Source organism: Vicia villosa, linkage group LG5 (assembly GCF_029867415.1).
Source record: "Vicia villosa cultivar HV-30 ecotype Madison, WI linkage group LG5, Vvil1.0, whole genome shotgun sequence".
Classification (NCBI taxonomy): Eukaryota; Viridiplantae; Streptophyta; class Magnoliopsida; order Fabales; family Fabaceae; genus Vicia; species Vicia villosa.
The window spans coordinates 170,267,418-170,288,384 of record NC_081184.1 but is presented as its reverse complement, the minus strand read 5'-3'; the positions used below and the strand labels follow the sequence as shown (position 1 = coordinate 170,288,384).

The 20,967-nt window shown below is 33.4% G+C and overlaps 3 protein-coding genes and 1 non-coding gene across 5 annotated transcripts; 2 read left to right on the top strand and 2 right to left on the bottom strand.

The window, feature by feature from the left end:
• Positions 1-2,059: 2,059 nt before the first annotated feature.
• On the bottom strand, positions 2,060-2,831 carry LOC131606007 (uncharacterized). The gene is made up of 2 exons (XM_058878296.1): positions 2,528-2,831; positions 2,060-2,436 (listed from the first exon to the last, which is right to left on the bottom strand). The coding sequence occupies exons 1-2, from the start codon at positions 2,829-2,831 to the stop codon at positions 2,060-2,062; spliced, it is 681 nt and encodes a 226-aa protein (XP_058734279.1).
• A 9,902-nt stretch (positions 2,832-12,733) lies between these two features.
• Positions 12,734-12,805, top strand: TRNAD-GUC (transfer RNA aspartic acid (anticodon GUC)). The gene has a single exon. It is a non-coding gene; the product is annotated as a tRNA-Asp (tRNA).
• Positions 12,786-19,031, top strand: LOC131603887 (peptidyl-tRNA hydrolase, chloroplastic-like). Of its 2 annotated transcripts, XM_058876339.1 has the most exons (9): positions 12,786-13,154; positions 13,240-13,324; positions 14,034-14,101; positions 15,341-15,391; positions 15,502-15,575; positions 15,697-15,755; positions 15,842-15,918; positions 16,017-16,179; positions 16,292-19,031. In XM_058876339.1, exons 1-8 carry the CDS (start codon positions 12,927-12,929, stop codon positions 16,131-16,133), a joined length of 759 nt encoding a protein of 252 aa, XP_058732322.1. In that variant the 5' UTR covers positions 12,786-12,926; the 3' UTR covers positions 16,134-16,179; positions 16,292-19,031. The 2 variants fall into 2 exon arrangements, with proteins under 2 accessions (XP_058732322.1, XP_058732321.1); XM_058876338.1 differs by having other exon boundaries at positions 12,787-13,154; positions 16,017-19,031.
• Positions 16,611-18,631, bottom strand: LOC131603891 (uncharacterized). Its single transcript, XM_058876344.1, has 2 exons — positions 17,924-18,631; positions 16,611-16,746 (listed from the first exon to the last, which is right to left on the bottom strand). The coding sequence occupies exons 1-2, from the start codon at positions 18,629-18,631 to the stop codon at positions 16,735-16,737; spliced, it is 720 nt and encodes a 239-aa protein (XP_058732327.1). The 3' UTR covers positions 16,611-16,734.
• Positions 19,032-20,967: the final 1,936 nt, after the last annotated feature.

Genomic DNA, 20,967 nt, shown 5'->3' with positions numbered 1-20,967 from the left:
TATAACTAACTAATAGGACAATAAAAAAAAACCATAGGCAATTCAATCATTTCAAAAAAAAAAGATTCATGTCTCTGAAATTGATTTGAGTAGCAAGAATACAAAACAAGAGAAATTTGATACAAACACAATTAACCCAATCTCCATACTATAAATAATCCCAATAAATCAATCATGAATAAAGCTCTGATACCAATTATAAGTAAAAAATCACCTAAGCATGTTCTTTACAAAGATTATAACATATAATCACTTTAGTGCGAAAGCTATAAAATACATATATGAACACGAACATGAATATAGGATCATTTATCATGTTGATCTATTAAAGATTAATGAAGAGTAAGGAATCAAGGAATACCTGGATCCATTGTAGAATTACTCGCTTGGCTATAGCTCTTCCTCAACCAGTACTCCTCACGCCTCAGTACTCTTCAGATGGGGAGAAGAGTGAATATGCTTTTCGTACTGATATATTGGGGACCATAGCCCATTATATAGGTGATGGCCCATTAGAGTTCCCATTATCCCGAAATGGGCCATCTGACATCCACCCAATTTGACCCATATCAATTAATTGATAAATAATTAATTATATAAATAGAAAACTAATTAGCCTTATTACATAATTTGACCACTAAATCAATTAAGGCTTCATATTGATAAATAGCTAATATAATCAATTTAAATATATATGCCCACATAATATTATTTAAATATTTTATTTAATAAAATATTCTAACATATATAACTAGTAGGACACCCGTGCGTGACGCTCGGTGGTCGCGCGCTGCCGCTCCTAATTAGTTAATATTTCGAAAATATGATTATAGATATAAAAAAATTTATTTGTTTTTGAAATAATGAATTGATAGCATATATAATAATAAAATGCGACATCAAATATTTAATTTGGTATAAGGTAAATAAAAAAATTAAAAGGAAAAAGTGCATAGATGGCATAGTTAATAATTTAATCTAAAATACTTGATATTAATATTTGATGAGAAGGTTCTTCTTCAAAAGTTGACCTCATCAATTAACTTTGAGTCTTCATTTTACAGGAAAAGGTCCTGGAACCACAATATATTAGTAAATGTATCAAATAAAATTAAAGACATTGAAACTAATTAAATAGGTTGGTGGTAAATTGTCTTCACGTGAAACTGCTATCATAATATATATATATATATATATATATATATATATATATATATATATATATATATATATATATATATATATATATATATATATATATATATATATATATATATATATATATATATATATATATATATATATAGGGAGCATATCAAGCGAGAGCATTTTAAAATGAGAGATGAGAGGAATAAATATCAGCCATTGGATTTATCAAGAGAGAGAAAGTTAATGCATTAATGTGGCTATTAATTTCTCTCTCTTGATGAATCCAATGGTTGATATTTATTCCTCTTATCTCTCATTTTAAAATGCTCTCACTAGATATGCTCCATATATATATATATAATGAGAGATGAGAGGTGAGAGGAAGAAATATCAACCATTGGATTCATCAAGAGAGAGAAATTAATAGTCACATTAAATTCTTAACATTCTCTCTCTTGATGAATCCAATGATTGATATTTCTTCCTCTCATCTCTCATTATAAAATGCTCTCACTTGATATGCTCCCACTTGATATATATATATATATATATATATATATATATATATATATATATATATATATATATATATATATATATATATATATATATATATATATATATATATATATATATATATATATATATATATATATATATATATATATATATATATATATATATATATATAAATGTATGATTACCTAAAGATTCTGGAAAATTTCCTTGTACACAACATTATTAGTTGTCATATTCTGTTTATCGGCTTCCTGATCAGTTATTAAAATTCTCAAGCCTTGCTTACTTTTTACTCTTGAAATAGCCACATATAATTGGCCATGACTGAACACTGGACGGGATTAATACAGTCCAACACTGTCAAGAGACTGACCTTGTGACTTGTTAATTGTCATTGCATATATGACACAATAATGGGAAACTGTCTTCTTGATAATCTAAATGGCCATGGAGATTGCGATGGTGATGTTGTCATCCTTGGAATATATATGATATTTCCTTCGTGTTTATCTGACATGATTTTGGCTTCAAGTACATGGTTAGCCATCTTTGTCACAATTAATCTTGTTCCATTACACAGTCCTTCCGATTGATCAAGGTTTCGCATCAACATGATAGGTGTCCCTATTTTTAGTTTTAATCTATGATTGGGAAGACCAGATGTACGGAGAGAACTAAGGAACTCCGGAGTTATGAAATCATATATTCCAGGATCGTTAACATTAGACCGGTCAATGGTATTTGAACTCAAGTACTCTTTCTCTTCTCCTAATAGTTGAATTTCAAAATAATAAGAATATTACTAATATTGGTAAAATTAAAGCTGAAATTTTAAAAGAAATAATGGTGAAGAACATACCTGGTATAAGACTTAGAACATAGTCATTGATTTCATCAACTATTTCAATGGTTGCACCTAAGATGGCTTTTGATTCCAAATAATGGACATTCTTGTAATTTTCTAATAATCCTGGATAAGTACTCTCAACTATTGCTTTTATAGGATTGTCTGATTTAGGGATCAAGAACTCCTCAGGAATTTCTATGTCAGCATGACCATCATTAGGTACTGACAATTTCCCTTCTCCTACTTTTAGAATCCAATTTGAGAAATCAGTTGTTTCTTTATCATCAGTTCCTTGAGATCCAGTTTGAAGTCTCATGTTTTCGTCAACGTTAAAACTTCACAATGATCCCATATGTAAGAAGCATTAATAGAAGCACCTACTATGTTTGACCGGGAAGATTTTGGAATGACAGGGAGAATTTGTCTAAAGTCACCACCGAAAACAACAACTCCTCCGAATATGGACTGACTGTTTCTTTTATTGGTCATTAAATCTTTTAAAGTTCGATCAAGAGTTTCAAAGCAAAATTTGGGAGCCATCGGTGCTTCATCTCATATGATCAATTTTGTCTGCCTTAATAATTCAGCATGCTCATCTTCACCATCTATTTTGCACATTGAATTTTCTAAGGTTGGGACTGGTATTTTGAATTTAGAATGGGTTGTTCTTCCACCAGATAAAAGTAATGATGCTATACCACTGGTTGCCACAGTTAAAAAAATATCCCCTCTGGAGCGTAAAGCAGATGCAAGTGTCCTCCACATAAATGTTTTTCCTGTACCTCCATAACCATGAAGGAAAAATACTCCACCTTTTTTAGATTCAACTACATTACTGATTTTATGAAAAATACGTCTCTATTCATCTGTTCATCATGGTAAAAGAGATATCATAATGAAACAATAATAGGGCAGTGATATAGGCTAAAAATTGTTGAAGTGGGTAAAATGAAATATTGACTTGTAAGAGAGCTAAAGAGTTGGAGTTATTCATGATGAAGTTTTTGTTTGTCATAATTCCGTTCATCATAAATCAGTTTGTTACCCAAATGAGAAGTTGCAAAATCTTTTGGATATGGTATTGATGGAAATTGCTCGAGGCTTCTTCTATTTGCTTGGAGTAACTTTTCAATCTCAATTAGTGTCAAATGATCTATCTCTTCAACAGTGAGTGTCAACTCTACAATAATTTATGTCAAATATTCTAAAGTTAGACGCATATTATTTGATCATATGGTTTGGTATGAACAAAGGATGTGTAAAACATCAATTTTGATGATTTATGATATTTCAAAAATTAAATTACAAATAAATCACAAAACAATTAAAATTATACCTTTGTTCCTTGCCAAAAGCCTCTGATGGTAAAGTATACCATCACAAAGATATTGTTTTGTTTTCATCCAGACATGATTTGGCCTGTTAAATGAACCTGATAAAAGCATAATAACAAAAAGTTTTCTCAGAATGAAGCCGGATCCCCAAACATTTGCTTCTTTGACAGCCTCAATAAATTCACGATCATCTTCCAAGAATCCCATTGCATAACATGCTTCCCTGAATGTTTTGTGTTGAACACCATTGACATTTTTCATACTCTCATAAGTTGTTGGCCCTTTGCAAACTATAAGCATCAATCTGAGGTAGTAAATCTCACCAGCTAAAGGAGGAAACCATACCAGTCTTCCAATAGTATAACCTCTCTTTCTTGGATGCCATTCACGTTTTTTCTTGTTGTAAACAAATTTTGACACAAGTTGACCATATGTCAAATTTTTTGCTTTAGGAAACTTGTTATTTGCTTTAAACCATGCTAAAAACATTGATTCAGTCACACTTGGTTTAATAAGCACATCATTAATTTTCTTATAATCAGTATAGTAAACCGATTGTTCTCCTAGCATGTGGAAAAACATCCGCTCCACAGCCGGATTCCTTCCATGAAAAGAAAATGAGTAAATCCTCCAGCAAGCTTCACATGGTGAAACATATCTACAATCCAAATAGTGTTTGATCTCATCAATGTCTTCATTTTGTTGAGAAGAAGATTGTCTATCAGGAACAATTGATGCAGTGATACGATCATAACCTTTATTGATATACTTGAACAAATACTTGATTGAAGTACTCTGGTTACACCATTCCATATTAATGTGTGCTTGATATTTCAACAACAACTTAGGATTGTAAGGCACGACAAATCAATTGTCAAGTGAAATCCCATTTTTCTCGATGACATTTGGTGTTGATCTCCTTCTATAAACAGGATATCCATCTTGATCAACAATTGTAGTCTCTCGAATCTTCTTTGGGAACCACTTCGAACATTTACCATCTCTTATACATGGAGAGTTTTTGTTTGCTTTTCCACATGGCCCATGCATCATGTGAGTTTTGACTAAGTTGTAAAGTGTTGGTTGAGTGACTTTGTCAGGAATTTCTGCTGAAATGATCCTATTAATGTCTTCCGACATTGGATATTTACATGAAGGATGTAATAAAATAAGAAGATGTGCATGCGGCAATCCCCTTTTTTGAAACTCAATGGTGTACATGTCTGCGTTTGTAAAATGAATTATTGATAAGTCAAAGACACAACGAAACATTTATCAGAAAAGGAGCAAAACATAACAACATATATCAGTTATAAAACTCATTGAGAAACACAAGTAAATATGAATACAGTTTAGACTTTCCATTCATTAATATTCATATTCAAATGCTCTTTTCTTTTACACCTTCAAGCATTGCATTTGTTAAATCATTTTGCACTCTTCTGAAAAGATGTAACACTGATTTAAATATTGCATATATCAGAATGCATTACCTCACCTATTTCATTGCAATTCAAATCAATTATCCTCTCATTTTCAAACAAGTGTCTTAGCATACAAACTTTCATTAAAAATTTCTGCATTCTTGTTCATATCAGCTCAAAAAAGTTTCAACATTGCATAAACACTTGAGCACTTATATATTACTTTGAATTTCTGACTTCAAAGGGAAGAGCAATCCTAGTGATTGATATTTGTTCATCAAACTTTATATTCTCAAATATTTCCAAATTTGTTTTTGTATACCTTGTTGTCCAAGATTGTTGGAATCAATAGAGTTGAACTTTGAGAGGATTATTCTCATTTCAACTTAGTTGTTCATAAGGTGTTTTTGCCTTGTTGATTGGTTAGGAACTTGTGTATAACGGCTATGATATGGTTGTACAAAGTTCTAAACAAATAGTGAAATCTCTTGCTGCATAAGGGGACTGGAGTACTCTCAGATTGTAAGGGGAACCAGGATACATCGTTGTGTTCTTTATTTTTCTTGAACTTTATTACTTTCATACACACCTTTAAACCAGAAAAATTAAGTAACATACCACTTAAATAAAAAATTGACAATAACACCTATTTCACCCCCTCTTCTTAGGTGTATTTAGAATTTACATAGTCTTCCCAATATACCTATTTTTCATTTTCTATTTATTTATATGTGAGTTATGAATATGGGATAGGGGTAATTAGAGGTGCCAACATAATTGGGATGATTAGTTTACCCTCTATATGTCCACATGCTTTTAATTTAGGGGAAAAAATATATTGGGTTAAGGTTAATGATGAATTTAAAATCAATAAAACTCATATTTGTGGAGTCAGTATGGTTGAGAGATGGGTTGTATACTCTAGGTGTTATGCATGTATGTGGGTACACCTCACTCGAAGATACTGGTCCTAAAAATTGCTCTAGAAGTTAACTTCCAGCTATGGTGTATTTAGATGTTGTTGTTTTTTAATTCCTTTAACTTTTCCTACATAAACCCAATTGAACAAAAGGGTAATGGGGTTTCAAAATATAATTTATGGACGGGTTTTTTTTCTCCAAACTTTCATAGGATTTGTGATAAATATATAGGGTGTAATGAGTAACCTTCTACCATTATAATTGTCAATTTGTTAAAAATATATAACTTTGTTTATAATTGGAAATAAATACTTTATTATTTAAAATAGGCAGTTAGATGATTTCACATAAACATGTTCTTTATGTCGTTATGAAGATAAATAAGTGCAAATATAGTCTAACGTAAGATGGTAAAATCTTTTTCAAATTCATTAATATCTATGAGGGTCGTGGGAATGTTAGCATGTTGTTTACAACATCACTATAGTGGTATATTTGTAATGACCCCTAATGGGACAACATATATCCTTCGTCAGGCGCTCTACCCATGAGGCGCTGCCCAGGTCGTGTGCTTTGCGAGTTATGAGGGCTCACCCTAAGTGGAGACGTGGATAATACAATTATCTAGTCCTTAGTTACACGTGTGAAGTCATGTCATGATTCTCTAAGAAATAGCCAGTCAACAGTTTCCCTTGGTCAAGGGGGAACAATTACCACTTCTTAAGTGTTCCCTAAATTCTAAGGTTGAGGAGGACAACTTGTAATACACATGATACACCCCCTAAAAGATACAAATCTTCTTACCTCACACGAGCTTGCTCTATCCACACTGTAAACACCACCAAACAGGTCTCTCGCCGCCACGTGCAAGTCCTAAACAACTAGAAAAATACTAAGGCCTCTGGTTACCACTATTGGCTTAGGGGTACCATGCATCATGTATTTTTTAACAAGTAGTGGCGCCCACAGTGGGGCCCTGTTAAAACTAACTTGTGTCACACCTTTTGTTACACTTGTCATTTCAATACTCATTGTCACCTCCATTCCTAAACCTAATTGTTCCCAACCATGGTTGCTAAGAGAGCACAATCTCCAACACCGGCATACCCCAGAGATAGCAGTGTTGTTGATGCCTTGGCAGAGATATGCGTCGCCATGATTGAATTGCATTTTCAGAATCATAGTCTCAAGGACAACGTCCTTAACACCCAACACGAGGTTAATGTAATTTTATAGTGTAATCTAAAAGGGGGTGAATTTGATTTACTGGATTTTTTAGATTTTTTGTGCTTAGAATATTAACTTAATATTTTACTGAAAGAAAGATTTAAATGCTACTTGAACAATAAAGTATAGTGCAAAATTTTAAAGGCATAAATATAAAAGACATAAGGATATATCCTGGTTTCCCTTTATAAACAAGGTTAGTCTAATCCTTTCTAGGGATGTAAATGGGTATCCATGGGGAAAAATAATATGATATCTGTGTCCGCCCTATTGGATAAATATGATATCCATATCTGTGCGGATATCCATTAAACGAGTAATCCATGGGTATTAAGGTATCCACAGATATTTACAGATATCCATGGATAATACTTTTTTTCTAAAATTATGTTTTGAAAAAATATTTTCATAGTTTTTTAAAGACACAAGACATTATTATCATATAACCTTCATACAAATCTCTCTTATTTTAACAACAAAATTTTACCAAATTAATTTCTTTCATTTTCACCAAAGCATCATATCTCATACATTTCATTTTTAACAAAAAAAAAAAAGAGGGATATTGTGATTGCGAGTTATGGTGGAAGAGCGGATGTCGAAGGAGTAGAAAAGATGACACTAGTTGTAAGGAAAAAGAGCGATACTGGTTGGTTGGACGGTGGAATTGTTGAAATGAGGTATGGAGTATAGAAGAAGCTTAAATATGAAATACCTAATAAGATTTGTATAGAATATAAATGTTTTCTTCAAAGAAAACTTCGAAAAAATATGTATATGAGGAGACTAGTTTTTTAGTTTTTTAGAAGATGAAAAGATAATGTATAATAAAATGATATTTAAGTAATTTTTAAATTTATTAACATATATGGATATCCGTGGGCACGGTAACATTAAACCCATATCCATTAATAAACGGGTATTTGAATATCCATTTATTTTATTCGTGGATATCTATTAAATTATCCGGCCCGTACCCAAGACAGATTTTATCCGCAGATATCTGCGGGTATGGATATTTTTTCCATCCCTAATCCCTTCACACCTCGTGAAGGATTTTCACTATGTTAGAATTTGTACAAGTCTCACATCAAGACCACTCTTACACTCTTCTAACATAAATAAGAAAGTACACCACTTTCTTTTTCACGACATCTAGAAAGCACACCACTTTTTATTAAAAACAATAGTCATCGACACTTAATAATCAAAACCATAATTTAAAAAGGATTTGAAATATATTGTTGCACTTGTATAAATTACAACAGAAATTAATCTTCTCTTCCAATGAACAATTCAAATATAACAATATTAAATGCTCATAATTTTTTTGCAAAAGGTATGACAATTATGCATAAAAAGTTTCAAGGTTTGTTTGTTTATATAGAAATGTTAAATTATATTTGAATTTTATTAAAATTTGAATGGAATATGTGAATTGAAATTTGAATGATCATTGTCTTATATACACCATAAGAAACATGTTGGATCAGTTGCACATGTTGGTAGATGTTTCATGAGGATTTGCAATGATTTGGAAAAACAATGGTTGTTAAAAGAATGCACTATGCAATTCAAAATGTTCAAATTTTTAAAGTTCCAGACCCGGTAACCGGTTACAGTATTTAGGTAACCAGTTACCACTTCTGGTTTTTCTAAAAAGTTCAAGGTAGGGTTGATCGTATCCGAACCAATCCAAAAGGAAAACCGCAAACCGAACCAATCCAAACCGAAAACCGCAAAAACCGCGTTTGGTTTGGATGATTTTTGGGCTGAACCGCACGATTCAGTTCGGTTTGCGGTTTTCATTTCATAAAACCGAACCAAACCGCATATTTAACTAAACTTTTGAATTTCTATAATTAATTTATTATATTTCCAATCCAATTGAAATATTGTACACTCACGTCACGTGACTCACTAGTTCAAGGCTGAAGGTTTGTGTAATAGATTACTATATCAGTGTAACTGGTTACACTTTTGACAAATTTCAAAAATATTAGAAAAAGTGAATCTGTAACTAGTTACCAGCAGAGTGTAATCAATTACACTGATATGAAACATGAAAAATAAGTTTGTAAATAACTTGGTTTGTAAGGTATTGATGTGTGGATGCTTTAGAGACTTTTAGAGATGGATGGAGAGGGATAATTTTTTGAGCATCTAACAATATTATATAATGAGTTGTATTGTATACCTTTTAGCATCATGATTAACGTTTATTTCCATCATTGTCATCTAATAACTTATTGTATATTTGATCCTTTTGAGATATCTACTAATACTTGATGTTGAGAAATCTTTTTCTTCTTTTTGACACTTGAAGTTTTTTTTCTTCATCAAAACTTCATACTCAGATGAGCTTGTCTCCACAATCTCCTCCTTTTTGTGATGACAAATACTTGACATTGTGTTTTAAATTTCCTTTGGAAAAAAGCTCCTTCCACATCATGTGTCTCCCCTTAATCATGAACTTCCCCATTGATTTGTGAATCCTTGACTTTTATACTCCATATACTTGTATATGAACTTGAAACAAAAGAGAAAACACAATATACACTTTTTCCCCTCTTTTGACAGTTTCAAAAAGAAGGGAAAGATGAGTGATAATAGCATAACAACAATACCAAGGCATTCACACATGCATACCTAATCATACTTAAACATCCATTAAAAGAAACAATCATAGATAGGATCAAAAGATGTTCATACAAGAATAGAAGTACCAATAACCACTGAAAAACATAAGCAAAATATGACAAAACAAAATTTTCGTGGGTGTAACCGGTTACGTGTTTTGTGTAACAAGTTACTTGTTGGGGTTGTAATGAATTTACCAAAATGGTTCGAGTGGCTATTGGTTATTCCATTTTTGTAGAGGGTTATGTGCAATGTAATTTTGAAAAATACTTGATTTTATGTATAAAAAAGGCTTGTGAAAACATGGTACAATAATGATACAACACTTATAAAACATAGATTAAGGACAAAATTGATTGATAACCAAAACAACATATGATACATAACCAATTTAATTAATTCACAAGTGAAATTGTGAATTAAACAAGTATTATGTGACGAACATTGTTGCATTTTTATAATGAATAACATGTACCTTGATAGTTTGAAAAACCATGAGAGTCAATATCCATTTTTAAGATCACGATGACATACATAGAGATGAATATGTGATCTTATATACATCAATTTCATCCAAAACACCAAGTTCACTCCTTATCTTGAAAAATGGCTCGTTTGCTAGAGGTTTTGCAAAAATATCTGTCAATTGATCATGTATGTCCATAAATGTAACTTCAAAATCTCCCATAAGAATATGATCTCGTAGGAAATGATGTCGGGTGTCTATGTGTTTAGTTCAAGAGTGCATGATCAATTTTTTATCAAGTTAATAATGCCCATATTGTCACACCTAAGGGGAACGCGTCCTAGATTCAAGCCATAGTCGCAAAGTTATTGCTTTACCCATAACATTTTAGCGCAACAACTTCTAGTCATTATATATTATGCTTTTTCTGTACTAAGAGCAACACAAGCTTGTTTTTTACATGAGCATGGAACTAGGGCATTTCCAAGAATGTGGCATGTTCCATATGTGCTTTTTCTATCAATTTTGCAACCTACATAATCCAAGTCATAATATCCAACTAAATCATATATACCACTTTTCGGATACCATAGTCCGACATTTATGGTTCCTTTTAAGTACTTCATGATCCTTTTTACTAAAGAGAGGCATGATTTTTTTTGGACATATGCTTGATATCAAGCACATAGAAAAACACTAAACATGATGTCAAATGACTAGCGGTTAAATATAGTCAAGAACCAATCATACCTTGATACTTTGTTATATCAATGGGGACACTGGATACATCTGAATCAACATAAGTGCTTGATCCCATCGGAGTAGCAATCTTTTTGCAATTTTCCATATTAAATTTCTTCAAAAGTTATTTGAAATACTTGGATTGATTAATGAAAATTCCATTCTTTGATTGCTTGATTTGAAGTCCAAGAAAATAGTTTAGTTTATCCATCACGGACATCTCGAATTCTCCTTACATCATCTTTGAAAATTCTTCGCAAATGTCTTTATTTGTTGATCCGAAAATGGTGTCATCAACATATATTTGAACAAGTAAGGTGTGATCTTTGATCTTTTTGATGGATAATGTTGTATCCACCTTTCCCTTGCCGAGACCTATTTCACATAGAAAGTTGTTAAGTTGATCATATCAAGCCTTTGGTGCTTGTTTTAAGCCATAGAGAGCTTTCCTCAACTTATACACATGTGAAGGATTCTTGAAGTCTTTAAAGCCCAGAGATAAATAGACATAAACTTTTTCATTGATGTATCTGTTAAAGAATACACTCTTGATGTCCATCTGGTATAACTGAAAATCCAAGGAACAAGCATATGCAAGCAATAATCGAATAGCTTTTAACCTTGCAACAAGAGAGAATGTTTCATCAAAATTGATTCCTTCTTGATTATAGCCTTGAGCCACCAATCTAGCCTTGTTTCGAATAATTATTCCATTCTCATAAAACTTATTTTGAACACCCATTTTGCGCCAATGATGTGTTTATCATTAGGCCTAGAAACTAGTTCCCAAACTTAATTTATTTCAAATTGGTTTAATTCTTCTTGCATGACAAGTATCAATTAGTTATCCTCTAAAGATGCCACATTAATAGCAACAACGTTTGAATAGTGGATGAGTTTTCGCATGGAGTCCTTTGTTTTCGTCTCTTTCACGCTGCCGCCGTTGGTCAAGCTATCAAATGGAGGTGCGCCTAAGGCTCCTAAATCGTCGTTCTAGAATATTCTCACTAAAGGCCAAAGAGCCACTATTGTGAAAGAGAGTGTAGACCTAAAAAAAAAAAGAAGATAAATTGAAATTCACTTAAACTCAAGAAAGAATGGAAATTTTGAAATTAAGAATAAATTTTTTAATATTTTTAGTAGTATAATATTTGACATTTTTAACTAGCACAACTAGAATTTATCAAAAATGAAATTTGACAAATATGACTAACATTATTTTGTCATATGATAAAAAATATATGTAATATTCATATTTGCTCATATAATATTCGACCAAAAATACATATGCATTTAAATTGAAGAGAAAGTGTTGCACTATTTCTGCAATGATTCAAATAGTTAGCTATGCTCACAATAATAACGATGCATGTTAACGGAAGGAAACTGTACCATTCTTAATGAAATAAAAAAGTGGTATATTTATTTTGTATTTCACTATATGAATTACCACTATACATCAACAAGTCGTTGTAGTATAGTGGTAAGTATTCCCGCCTGTCACGCGGGTGACCCGGGTTCGATCCCCGGCAACGGCGTTTTATTTTTTTTCATTTTTGTTACTCGAAATTAGGGTTTTCGTTTCTGAACGATGAACGTTGCAACTTGTTCGATGGTTTTTTTTTGGTTACTCGAAATTAGGGTTTTCGTTTCTGAACGATGAACGTTGCAACTTGTTCGATGTTACGGTTCCACTTTCCAATCCTGAACTTCACAAAACCCCTAATCTCTACGCGTTTCAACATGCGTTTGTTATCTGTTCGAAATTCTCCAGCTTCATACATATCCACCACCACCACTGAACCAGCAAAGTCGAAGAAGAATGAACCCTGGTTAATCGTCGGCCTCGGTAATCCCGGTAAAAAGTACGCTGCTACACGCCACAATGTTAGTATGACGTGTTTCAGTTACATTACATACATATTCATGTGCTTGAGTTACTTTGATTCAGACTCTGTTTTGATTAATTCAGGTGGGATTTGAGATGGTTGATGCTATAGCTGAAGCTGAAGGGATTTCTATGAGTAGTGTTTCCTTCAAAGCTCTATTTGGAAAAGGTTCAAAATTTCATAATTATTTTGTAGAGTTGTTGTTACTTTGATGTTTTTGGTTTTTGTGTTTTTTTATTTGATTATCACGTGTAATCGAGGTTAAGTTGTTTGAATTTTGATTGTTAAGATGGTATCAGAGAAGTCGGTTTTTCATATCAATTTATGCTGTTGCTGGAATTCATTCTGCATCCCTTGTCAAACAGGCATTACAATTACAAGTTACAACAATTTGGATGTAGTCCTGGTTTTGATTTGTATTTCGAATCTTTGTTTCTCTTTGATCTGACTTGTCATGCATTTTTACGTATAAAGTATGACGTCTTGAGTCATTTGCCATCACCACCTGATAGCAACATTTTTTACTCTATTCAGAGTCAAACATCGTGATAATTGCTACTAATATTGAATTACACTATTGAGCTTGGCCACCTTTTACCAATAAGTTTGTTTTGATAATAGCATCTCAATTGGTCTTTTAGTTAGTAATTCCACATGGCAACCATGTTTCCAAAATTATGTCTGTTTTGGTACTCTATAAAAGACTCTTTACTCTAAAGATGATTTCATTTTCTACTGCTACTACCTTAATTTCTGGATATTAACTCTTTGGATTACATCACACTAGAAAGAAAAAAAAAGAGAAAATCCAATAACTTCGTGTTTTTCTCAATTAGTTCGCATGTACCCATTTGTGACAGTTGTTTTACCATTGCAGGTTTTATAGGCGATGTACCAGTGTTACTTGCAAAACCACAGACTTTTATGAACGCAAGTGGTGAATCTGTAAGTCTTATGTCTAAAGAATCTTCAGATGTAATAATGGAGTAGGACAGAAATTTCGAAATAAACTGCCCCCCCGTAACATATGACTTAATTCTATATTTGGGGAAACTGTTATTAAAATTTCCATGACTTACTGGGGGAGAAGCACAATCAACCAAAATACAGCTTTTAAACTGGACAAATTAAGGGTGCATTTGGACCGGAAAACCATGCTGAAAAGAAAACATAGAAATCTATATGATTTTTTTCTTGTTATTTAGTAAATATTTAGATTTGAGATTTGTATAGACAGTTAGACATTCATATGTTTAGTTTCTATTATGTGAATGATTGTCTGTCCCACAAATTGTCCCAACATGTTAGGAAATCACTGAATGGCAGAATCAACTGGTGTTTGAACAGCTGTGATTTTTTTATTTGGTTTCTGACAGTTCAAACTTGACATTCCGTAGGTAGTAATAGATGGTAGTGCTTTGTAGTTATCAATAGCCAGTAAACTTGCCATTGGTGGCATATAGTTCATGAATACTTCAAATACCCCTTGCTATATCATACAACTTCTGCGTAGTTTTTTGAATTTTTACTTCTATTCTAATACAAATAGGAATATTACCATGGCAGAAGCTTATATCATCAGATTATTGTCAGGAACCTTGGAACTTGGAAGAGAAATGGAAATTGATATAAGCAATGAAAGGAGATGGATAGTTTAATGAAGAGTGGGAATAGAATAAAGAATTCCCCTCTATATGGGTTTCCTCTTACAATTGAACCATGGCTCTGTTCACGCAATGCCAAGAAATTTGAATTATCCCTCTGCCGTCAGATCCCCTTATTTATGTAACTGTTCCCTTCTAACTAACTTCAGCAGCTGTTTCTTCCCTTCTATCCTAACATTAGGCCCCCCCTTTTTGCCCATATTCCAATACATTAAGAATAGATAAATGATGGGATTTTAATGTGTGTGTATGTAGAATTAAGTTAGCTAAATTCTCTTTTTTGATTTAAGATTTGTATTTATTTATTTATTAATTATAAGGCTAATTTTATTTGGTGCAGTATAGTTGTGTCATGTCTTATAATTTGAAAAAGTTTGTTGTTTCCCCTTGTCCATATCAAGGCAGTAGTGCATATCCTTGTCCTTTATTGTATCCATGCTTCTAGTTCTAGGAATTTACTATAATAATAAATGTTTTTTATTTTGATGCTGAGTTGCTGGTGTTGGAATCTATTTTGAAGGTTGGGGCCATAGTTTCATATTACAAGATTCCATTGAAGCAAGTAATTGTGGTAAAATAACTATGCTATTACTATACTCTTTTATTTGCAACAAGTGATGAAGAAAAAGTCAAAGGATGATCTGCTTGAGTGTTCATTTCAACCAATATTTTTCTTTTCAGATCTTTGACGACATGGACTTGCCTTTTGCTAAACTGAGGCTTCTATCAAAGGGTGGACATGGAGGTCACAATGGGTATAACTATAATCATCTTTAGTTTCACTCTCTTTTTACTTCATTGCAGCATTTGTTTGGGTTTGGTTTGATATCCTATTGAGTTTATATTTAAGCATCACTAATTTTGTTTTTCTTGCAGAATGAAAAGTGTTATTAATCACTTAAAAGGGAACTCTGGTTTTCCTCGCTTAAGAATTGGTAAGTTCATGTTGTTCTTAGGATTGAAATGTTTATCTACACTACAGTCGCTTATAATATTGTCAATTTATTGTTGACTTTATTAGGTATTGGACGACCTCCAGGGAAAATGGATCCTATCTCATTCGTTATTCGACAATTCACTAAACAGGAAAGAGAAGAAGTATGTATTTCCTTTCCTTTCGTTTTGAAGTTTGAATTAACAAACTGGACGTTATATGCACATGGATACATGTTAATAATTACAATCATAATTTTCAGCTGAATTTTACCCTACAACATGATGGATTAGAAGTGGTGCGGATTATTTTGTTGGAGGGATTTGATAAAGGCGCAAAATTTGTTAATACTGCCAAAAAGGTAGAGCAAATAGGCTGAGGGACTGCACACTTTAAACATCCTTTGGACAACTACAAGCAAACAGGTATGTCTTGCAAGGAGACGCAAGTTATAACTTAGCACTAAACTCATTCAAGCCTCCATTCATCGGAAGAACTATGTTTGAGTAAGTAAATAGTATTCATCCATTCTTTCAGAAAGCAGTTCAGGTTCCAGCACAGTGAATTCGAACCTAATGCTTAGAATCTTCAAGTACTTGTAAGCTGTAACTATGCATACATTAGTTGAGTAGTGATGAATTATTAGCTCTTTGAGTTGTCCATTTTCATCATTTTTGGGTCGTCAGGCCTCTTGTACACTTTTATATAATATATAATAAAGATGATAAAAGGAGAGTTTTGGATGTTCTATATGGGATGGCATTTTCTTCACCAGAGTTTATTGTGCATTGTCTTTCTATGTATATACATATGTAAAATCACTTTAAGAGGCAAATAATAACATTATTATTATAAAGCAAAACCAAACTCAGATTTATCAGAGGGAAATTGATAGTAGAATTTTCCCATAATTAGAACTTGAGCTCATGTTTAGCTCATGTTTAGCACTTCCAGAAACTTGAATTGGTTTACTTTTGCTGTTAACCCATTTCCTGCATTAACAAATGAATTAACAGGAAAAAATAGTTTTTTTTATTGAAGGTAATTAAATTTTTTGGATTTGTATAAATGGTTGAGGTAAAGAAGATGGAAAAAAAATGAAGGAGATGAAGCTGTAGCCTATGAAAAGTGATTGAATATGAGAGAAATGATTATTTAAAATTGATTTTGGTTAAAAGTGAGTTTGGTGTAAAGTAATTTATGTTTGGGTAAGTTTATGTGAAATTGAGTTGAAATTGTGTAAAGTAATGGTAGGAAAAGCACATTGTGAAACAGGATATCCAAATGAACCAACCATTGAAATGGTAGAGAGGTTGAAATTACCATTATTAACAAGCTTATCCAAGCCAAGAAAAACACGAGAGTTCCAACTCAGAGCCAATGAAATAGGCATAAATTAATTCCTTGCATTCCACTGAGATGCTAAAGTCCAAGCTTATATCTTGAATGTGCATTGTGATTACCACTAGAATCATCAAAACTTTGTAGTGGCATGACCTTACAACCCAAAACTCCATTAAGAGTCAAGTCATACACAACAACCACATTTAACATAGCAAAATGATGGAAGCTCAGTAGCTCTTGTAATTTAACTTGAGCAGTTCTTTCAACAATCATAATTGACAACCAATTCCCACCCTTAAGTTTGGTTTGGCAATGAGATGAGTATAATACTAGTAAGAGCTCAATGTGGCAGCAATAGAAAAGACTCACAAAATCATGACAGCTCAGGTTACGATTCAGAATCATACCACAAGAATTACAAGCAAAGCTAGCCAATAAATCATATGAAAGGGGGAGTGATCCAACAATAGAAATTAAACCAAACTCAAGTCCAAGTCCACTAGATGGAAAACCATTACTACAAACATGATAATTATGAAGCAAATTATTACTTGCAGAATACTGGGAGTCCATATCTATTTGTCCAATAATTTTCATCATACTCAACAAGCTTGTAAAAGTGTCAAAAGAGAAATCAACTGTGAGGGAAATTTTGACAAACAGATAGTGGGCATCAATTAAGGACACAATATTCTTATAAGCATAAGAATAACATGTTAACACACAAACGCTTGGAATTTGGGGATCAATTATGGGTGTGTTGTGATATTGAGTTCCAATTAAAATATTCTGCTTAAATTGGAGATAGTGAATAAGGTTGTTTACCTTGATTGAGGTTAATGATTTAAGCGGTCTTGTGTAAAGTGAGTGATGTAGCCATGGTGGTGCGAGCGGCGGCGGCAGAATGAAGACTAAGTCATATGGATCCAATAAAGGAATCATAGGCAGGGTAAGCATCACAACGGGACTGAAATTCCTTCTGACAATCACCGTTAAAGACCCCGGTCGCTTGCTATCGACTTCGGTTGTTGTCTTCTCCTTGCTATAACAATCGTGTCCGACAATGGAAGGAATAAAACCTTTGATTGTGGAAACCGCATAAAAATTGGAAATCGATGGCTCAATGACTCGATCACTACTCAGGTTAGAAGCATCAACAACTAATAAAGTTTCACTTAAAGCTTCTGAAAGAGTACTCGTCTCAGCAGTCGTGTATGGGGTAGTCAATACCTCAACATCGAGGAGATCAGAATCATCGATCTCTTCTTGCGGTTGGTCAGTCATTCTTGTAAGAATCACCAACGATTGATTCTCTGGAGATTGCAGAAATGAGTCCAAATCACCATTAGAAGCATAGCTCACTTTAAGTGCAACCAATTGCTCCTCAACGCGGTCCAAACGCAAGGCATTAGTTGTGCGTAACATCTTATACTCAGCATAACGTACATCTTCCTTTTCCATGAATGTTTTCATTGTGGCGTTGAGTCTTTTGATGGCTGCCTCCAAACCATTCAAACAAGTATTATCTGCCATGGCGAGATATGAAAGCACCAATGTAAGGGTTTAGCCCCTTTGAAAATATGAAAATATGGAATACAGAGAAAATATAGACAGTCGGAGAAATGTATCTTTATATAGAATTCATTAGAAACAATCCAATAGGAATTAAGTGAATACAATGCAAACTGACAAATTAAGGAACTAGTAAGAGGATAGAAGAAGATTAAGTATAAGACTTAATCCTTACTCTCAAGAGAGTACCAAAGGGGAGAGAGGAGTGATTCATCAATTTTCTTCCATACCTTTGATGCCAATCAATGCTCCCTTTATAGAAGATTAAGAGAATATTTCTTGTTAACTCTATTCCCTTAATTGATGGATCAAGTGACACATGTCTCTTTTCTCTAACCATTTTAATGACTCACTTTGATGACATGGCTTTTCTTCAATTTGGATCATAACAAAAGGCTTTGGTTTCTGTTTTTTGGAATTCCCGCGTTAATTGCGGTCCGCCCCTAGTTGCCTTAATTGCGACATTTGGCTAGCCTTCATTATAGCCCCCAGCACCTTCATTGTGTCGGGTTTGAAGAGGTGGATTTAGTCCCACATTGCTAAGAGACATGGCATATGTTGTGTTTATAAGTGGGGTCAATCCTCACCTTACAAGCCGGTTTGCTGGTTTTGTAGGGTTGAGTTAGGCCCAACCCAAATTCTGAGATGGTATCAGAGCCTATCCTAGATTCATTGTTGGGCTTCCCGTGTCGTCCACGCTTCGGGCTCATTGAGGCCCAAGTGTGAGGGTGTGTGTTGGAATTTCCGCCTTAATTGCGGTCCGCCCCTAGTCGCCTTAATAGCGGCATTTAACTTGTCTTCATTGTAAGCCCCCAATACCTTCTTTGTGTTGGGTTTGAAGATGTGCATTTAGTCTCACATTGCTAAGAGATATGGCCTGTGTTGTGTTTATAAATGGGGACGATCATCATCTTACATGCCGGTTTTGTAGGGCTGAGTTAGTGTTGTCGATGGCAAAAGGCGGTCCATGGCGGAGAGCCAAAATCCCGCCATTCCGCCGCTATAGCAGATTATGGCGGAAAAATCCGCAATATCGGATGATATTTACCATAGAAGTGAGCCTGAAAACTGTCATGAATATCCTCCATAGCGGCCATGGTGCCGCTATTTGATAACACTGGGTTGAGTTAGGCCCAACCCAAATTTTGAGACTGTTGTGCAGAACATACACAAAGGTTGTCACAATCTCAATAGCTGCGGATCCATAAGAAAGCTGGTTAAGTTTTTACCATCATGGAGAACATACACTTACCTACTTCCAGTTGGGGAGAAACATAAAACAAACAGTTCCTCTAGGGCACTCCTTAGCACACTGAAACTTGGCGAGCGTGAAACTAGACAGATGCATTTGTCAGCATAGGAATTTCCCTGTATCCTGTAGGCCTCCACAATATCTTCACAAACTGGATCGCGGAAAGAAATGCAACTAACATAGATTTTTGAACCATCGCCCTCTGTATTAAACTTTTAAGTCAATGTAATATTCAGAATACCCACACCAGAAGATATAAATTATACAAGCAACCAATTTAAATTTATTGAAAGATCAAATTATGTCTCAATAATGTTTTAAAAACATGGTAAGAAAGAACATGGGAGCGTCATCACAAAAGGAAAATGTAACTGTAAGGGTGAAATGTTAAAGTATTTCACAGATCTTAAGGTCCAACATTACTCTCTCTCAAAATATTTGTTTTGTTACAACCTCATTAGATATGCATTCATTCACTTTGGAATAGTTTCTTAGTTTACTTTTTTAAAACACAATGCCTCTATTTTAAGAACCTCTCCTTTCCCTAGGATAAAATTATTTTCACAGCATCTCCCTAGTGTTAAGCATGTGGCTTCTTTTAAGGGAGTTTCCTAATATGCAGAAATTGGAAGAACAAGATTACTTTATTCCAAACAAGCAATAACACCAACAAACTATCAGTTAATGATGCATATTAGAGTAGTTAAAGTAATTAAGAGTTGTTATAGAAATTAGTTAGTTAACTTGTTCCTCAGTTAGTTGAGTTTGTTATAGAGAGCATGTGTATAAATAAGAGAACACAGAGAGTACAGAGCATCTTTGAATATTGAATTTGAAATTGTGAAAAGAGTATTCTCTATTGTGAAGGGGAAACCCTTGAGGAGAGATTCTCTCCTATTCTATCCCATTTTTTAATAAAATTGTTATTTCATGGTAATTCAATTATCGGGTTTCGATCACTATCACTACTAGAAATTTATTTATCCTTTCATTAGCTGTATTTTACTACTTTTCCTCCAGTAAAATTCCCATCATTAACAACACA

Coding starts and splice junctions, on each gene's coding strand:
- LOC131606007 (XM_058878296.1), bottom strand. CDS start 2,831: ATGAGACTTCAAACTGGATCTCAAGGAACTGATGATAAAGAAACAACT. Junction 2,437..2,527: donor TGTTCTAAGTCTTATACCAG/GTATGTTCTTCA, acceptor TTCAACTATTAG/GAGAAGAGAAAGAGTACTTG.
- LOC131603887 (XM_058876339.1), top strand. CDS start 12,927: ATGAACGTTGCAACTTGTTCGATGTTACGGTTCCACTTTCCAATCCTG. Junction 13,155..13,239: donor ACGCTGCTACACGCCACAAT/GTTAGTATGACG, acceptor TGATTAATTCAG/GTGGGATTTGAGATGGTTGA. Junction 14,102..15,340: donor TGAACGCAAGTGGTGAATCT/GTAAGTCTTATG, acceptor TCTATTTTGAAG/GTTGGGGCCATAGTTTCATA.
- LOC131603891 (XM_058876344.1), bottom strand. CDS start 18,631: ATGGCAGATAATACTTGTTTGAATGGTTTGGAGGCAGCCATCAAAAGA.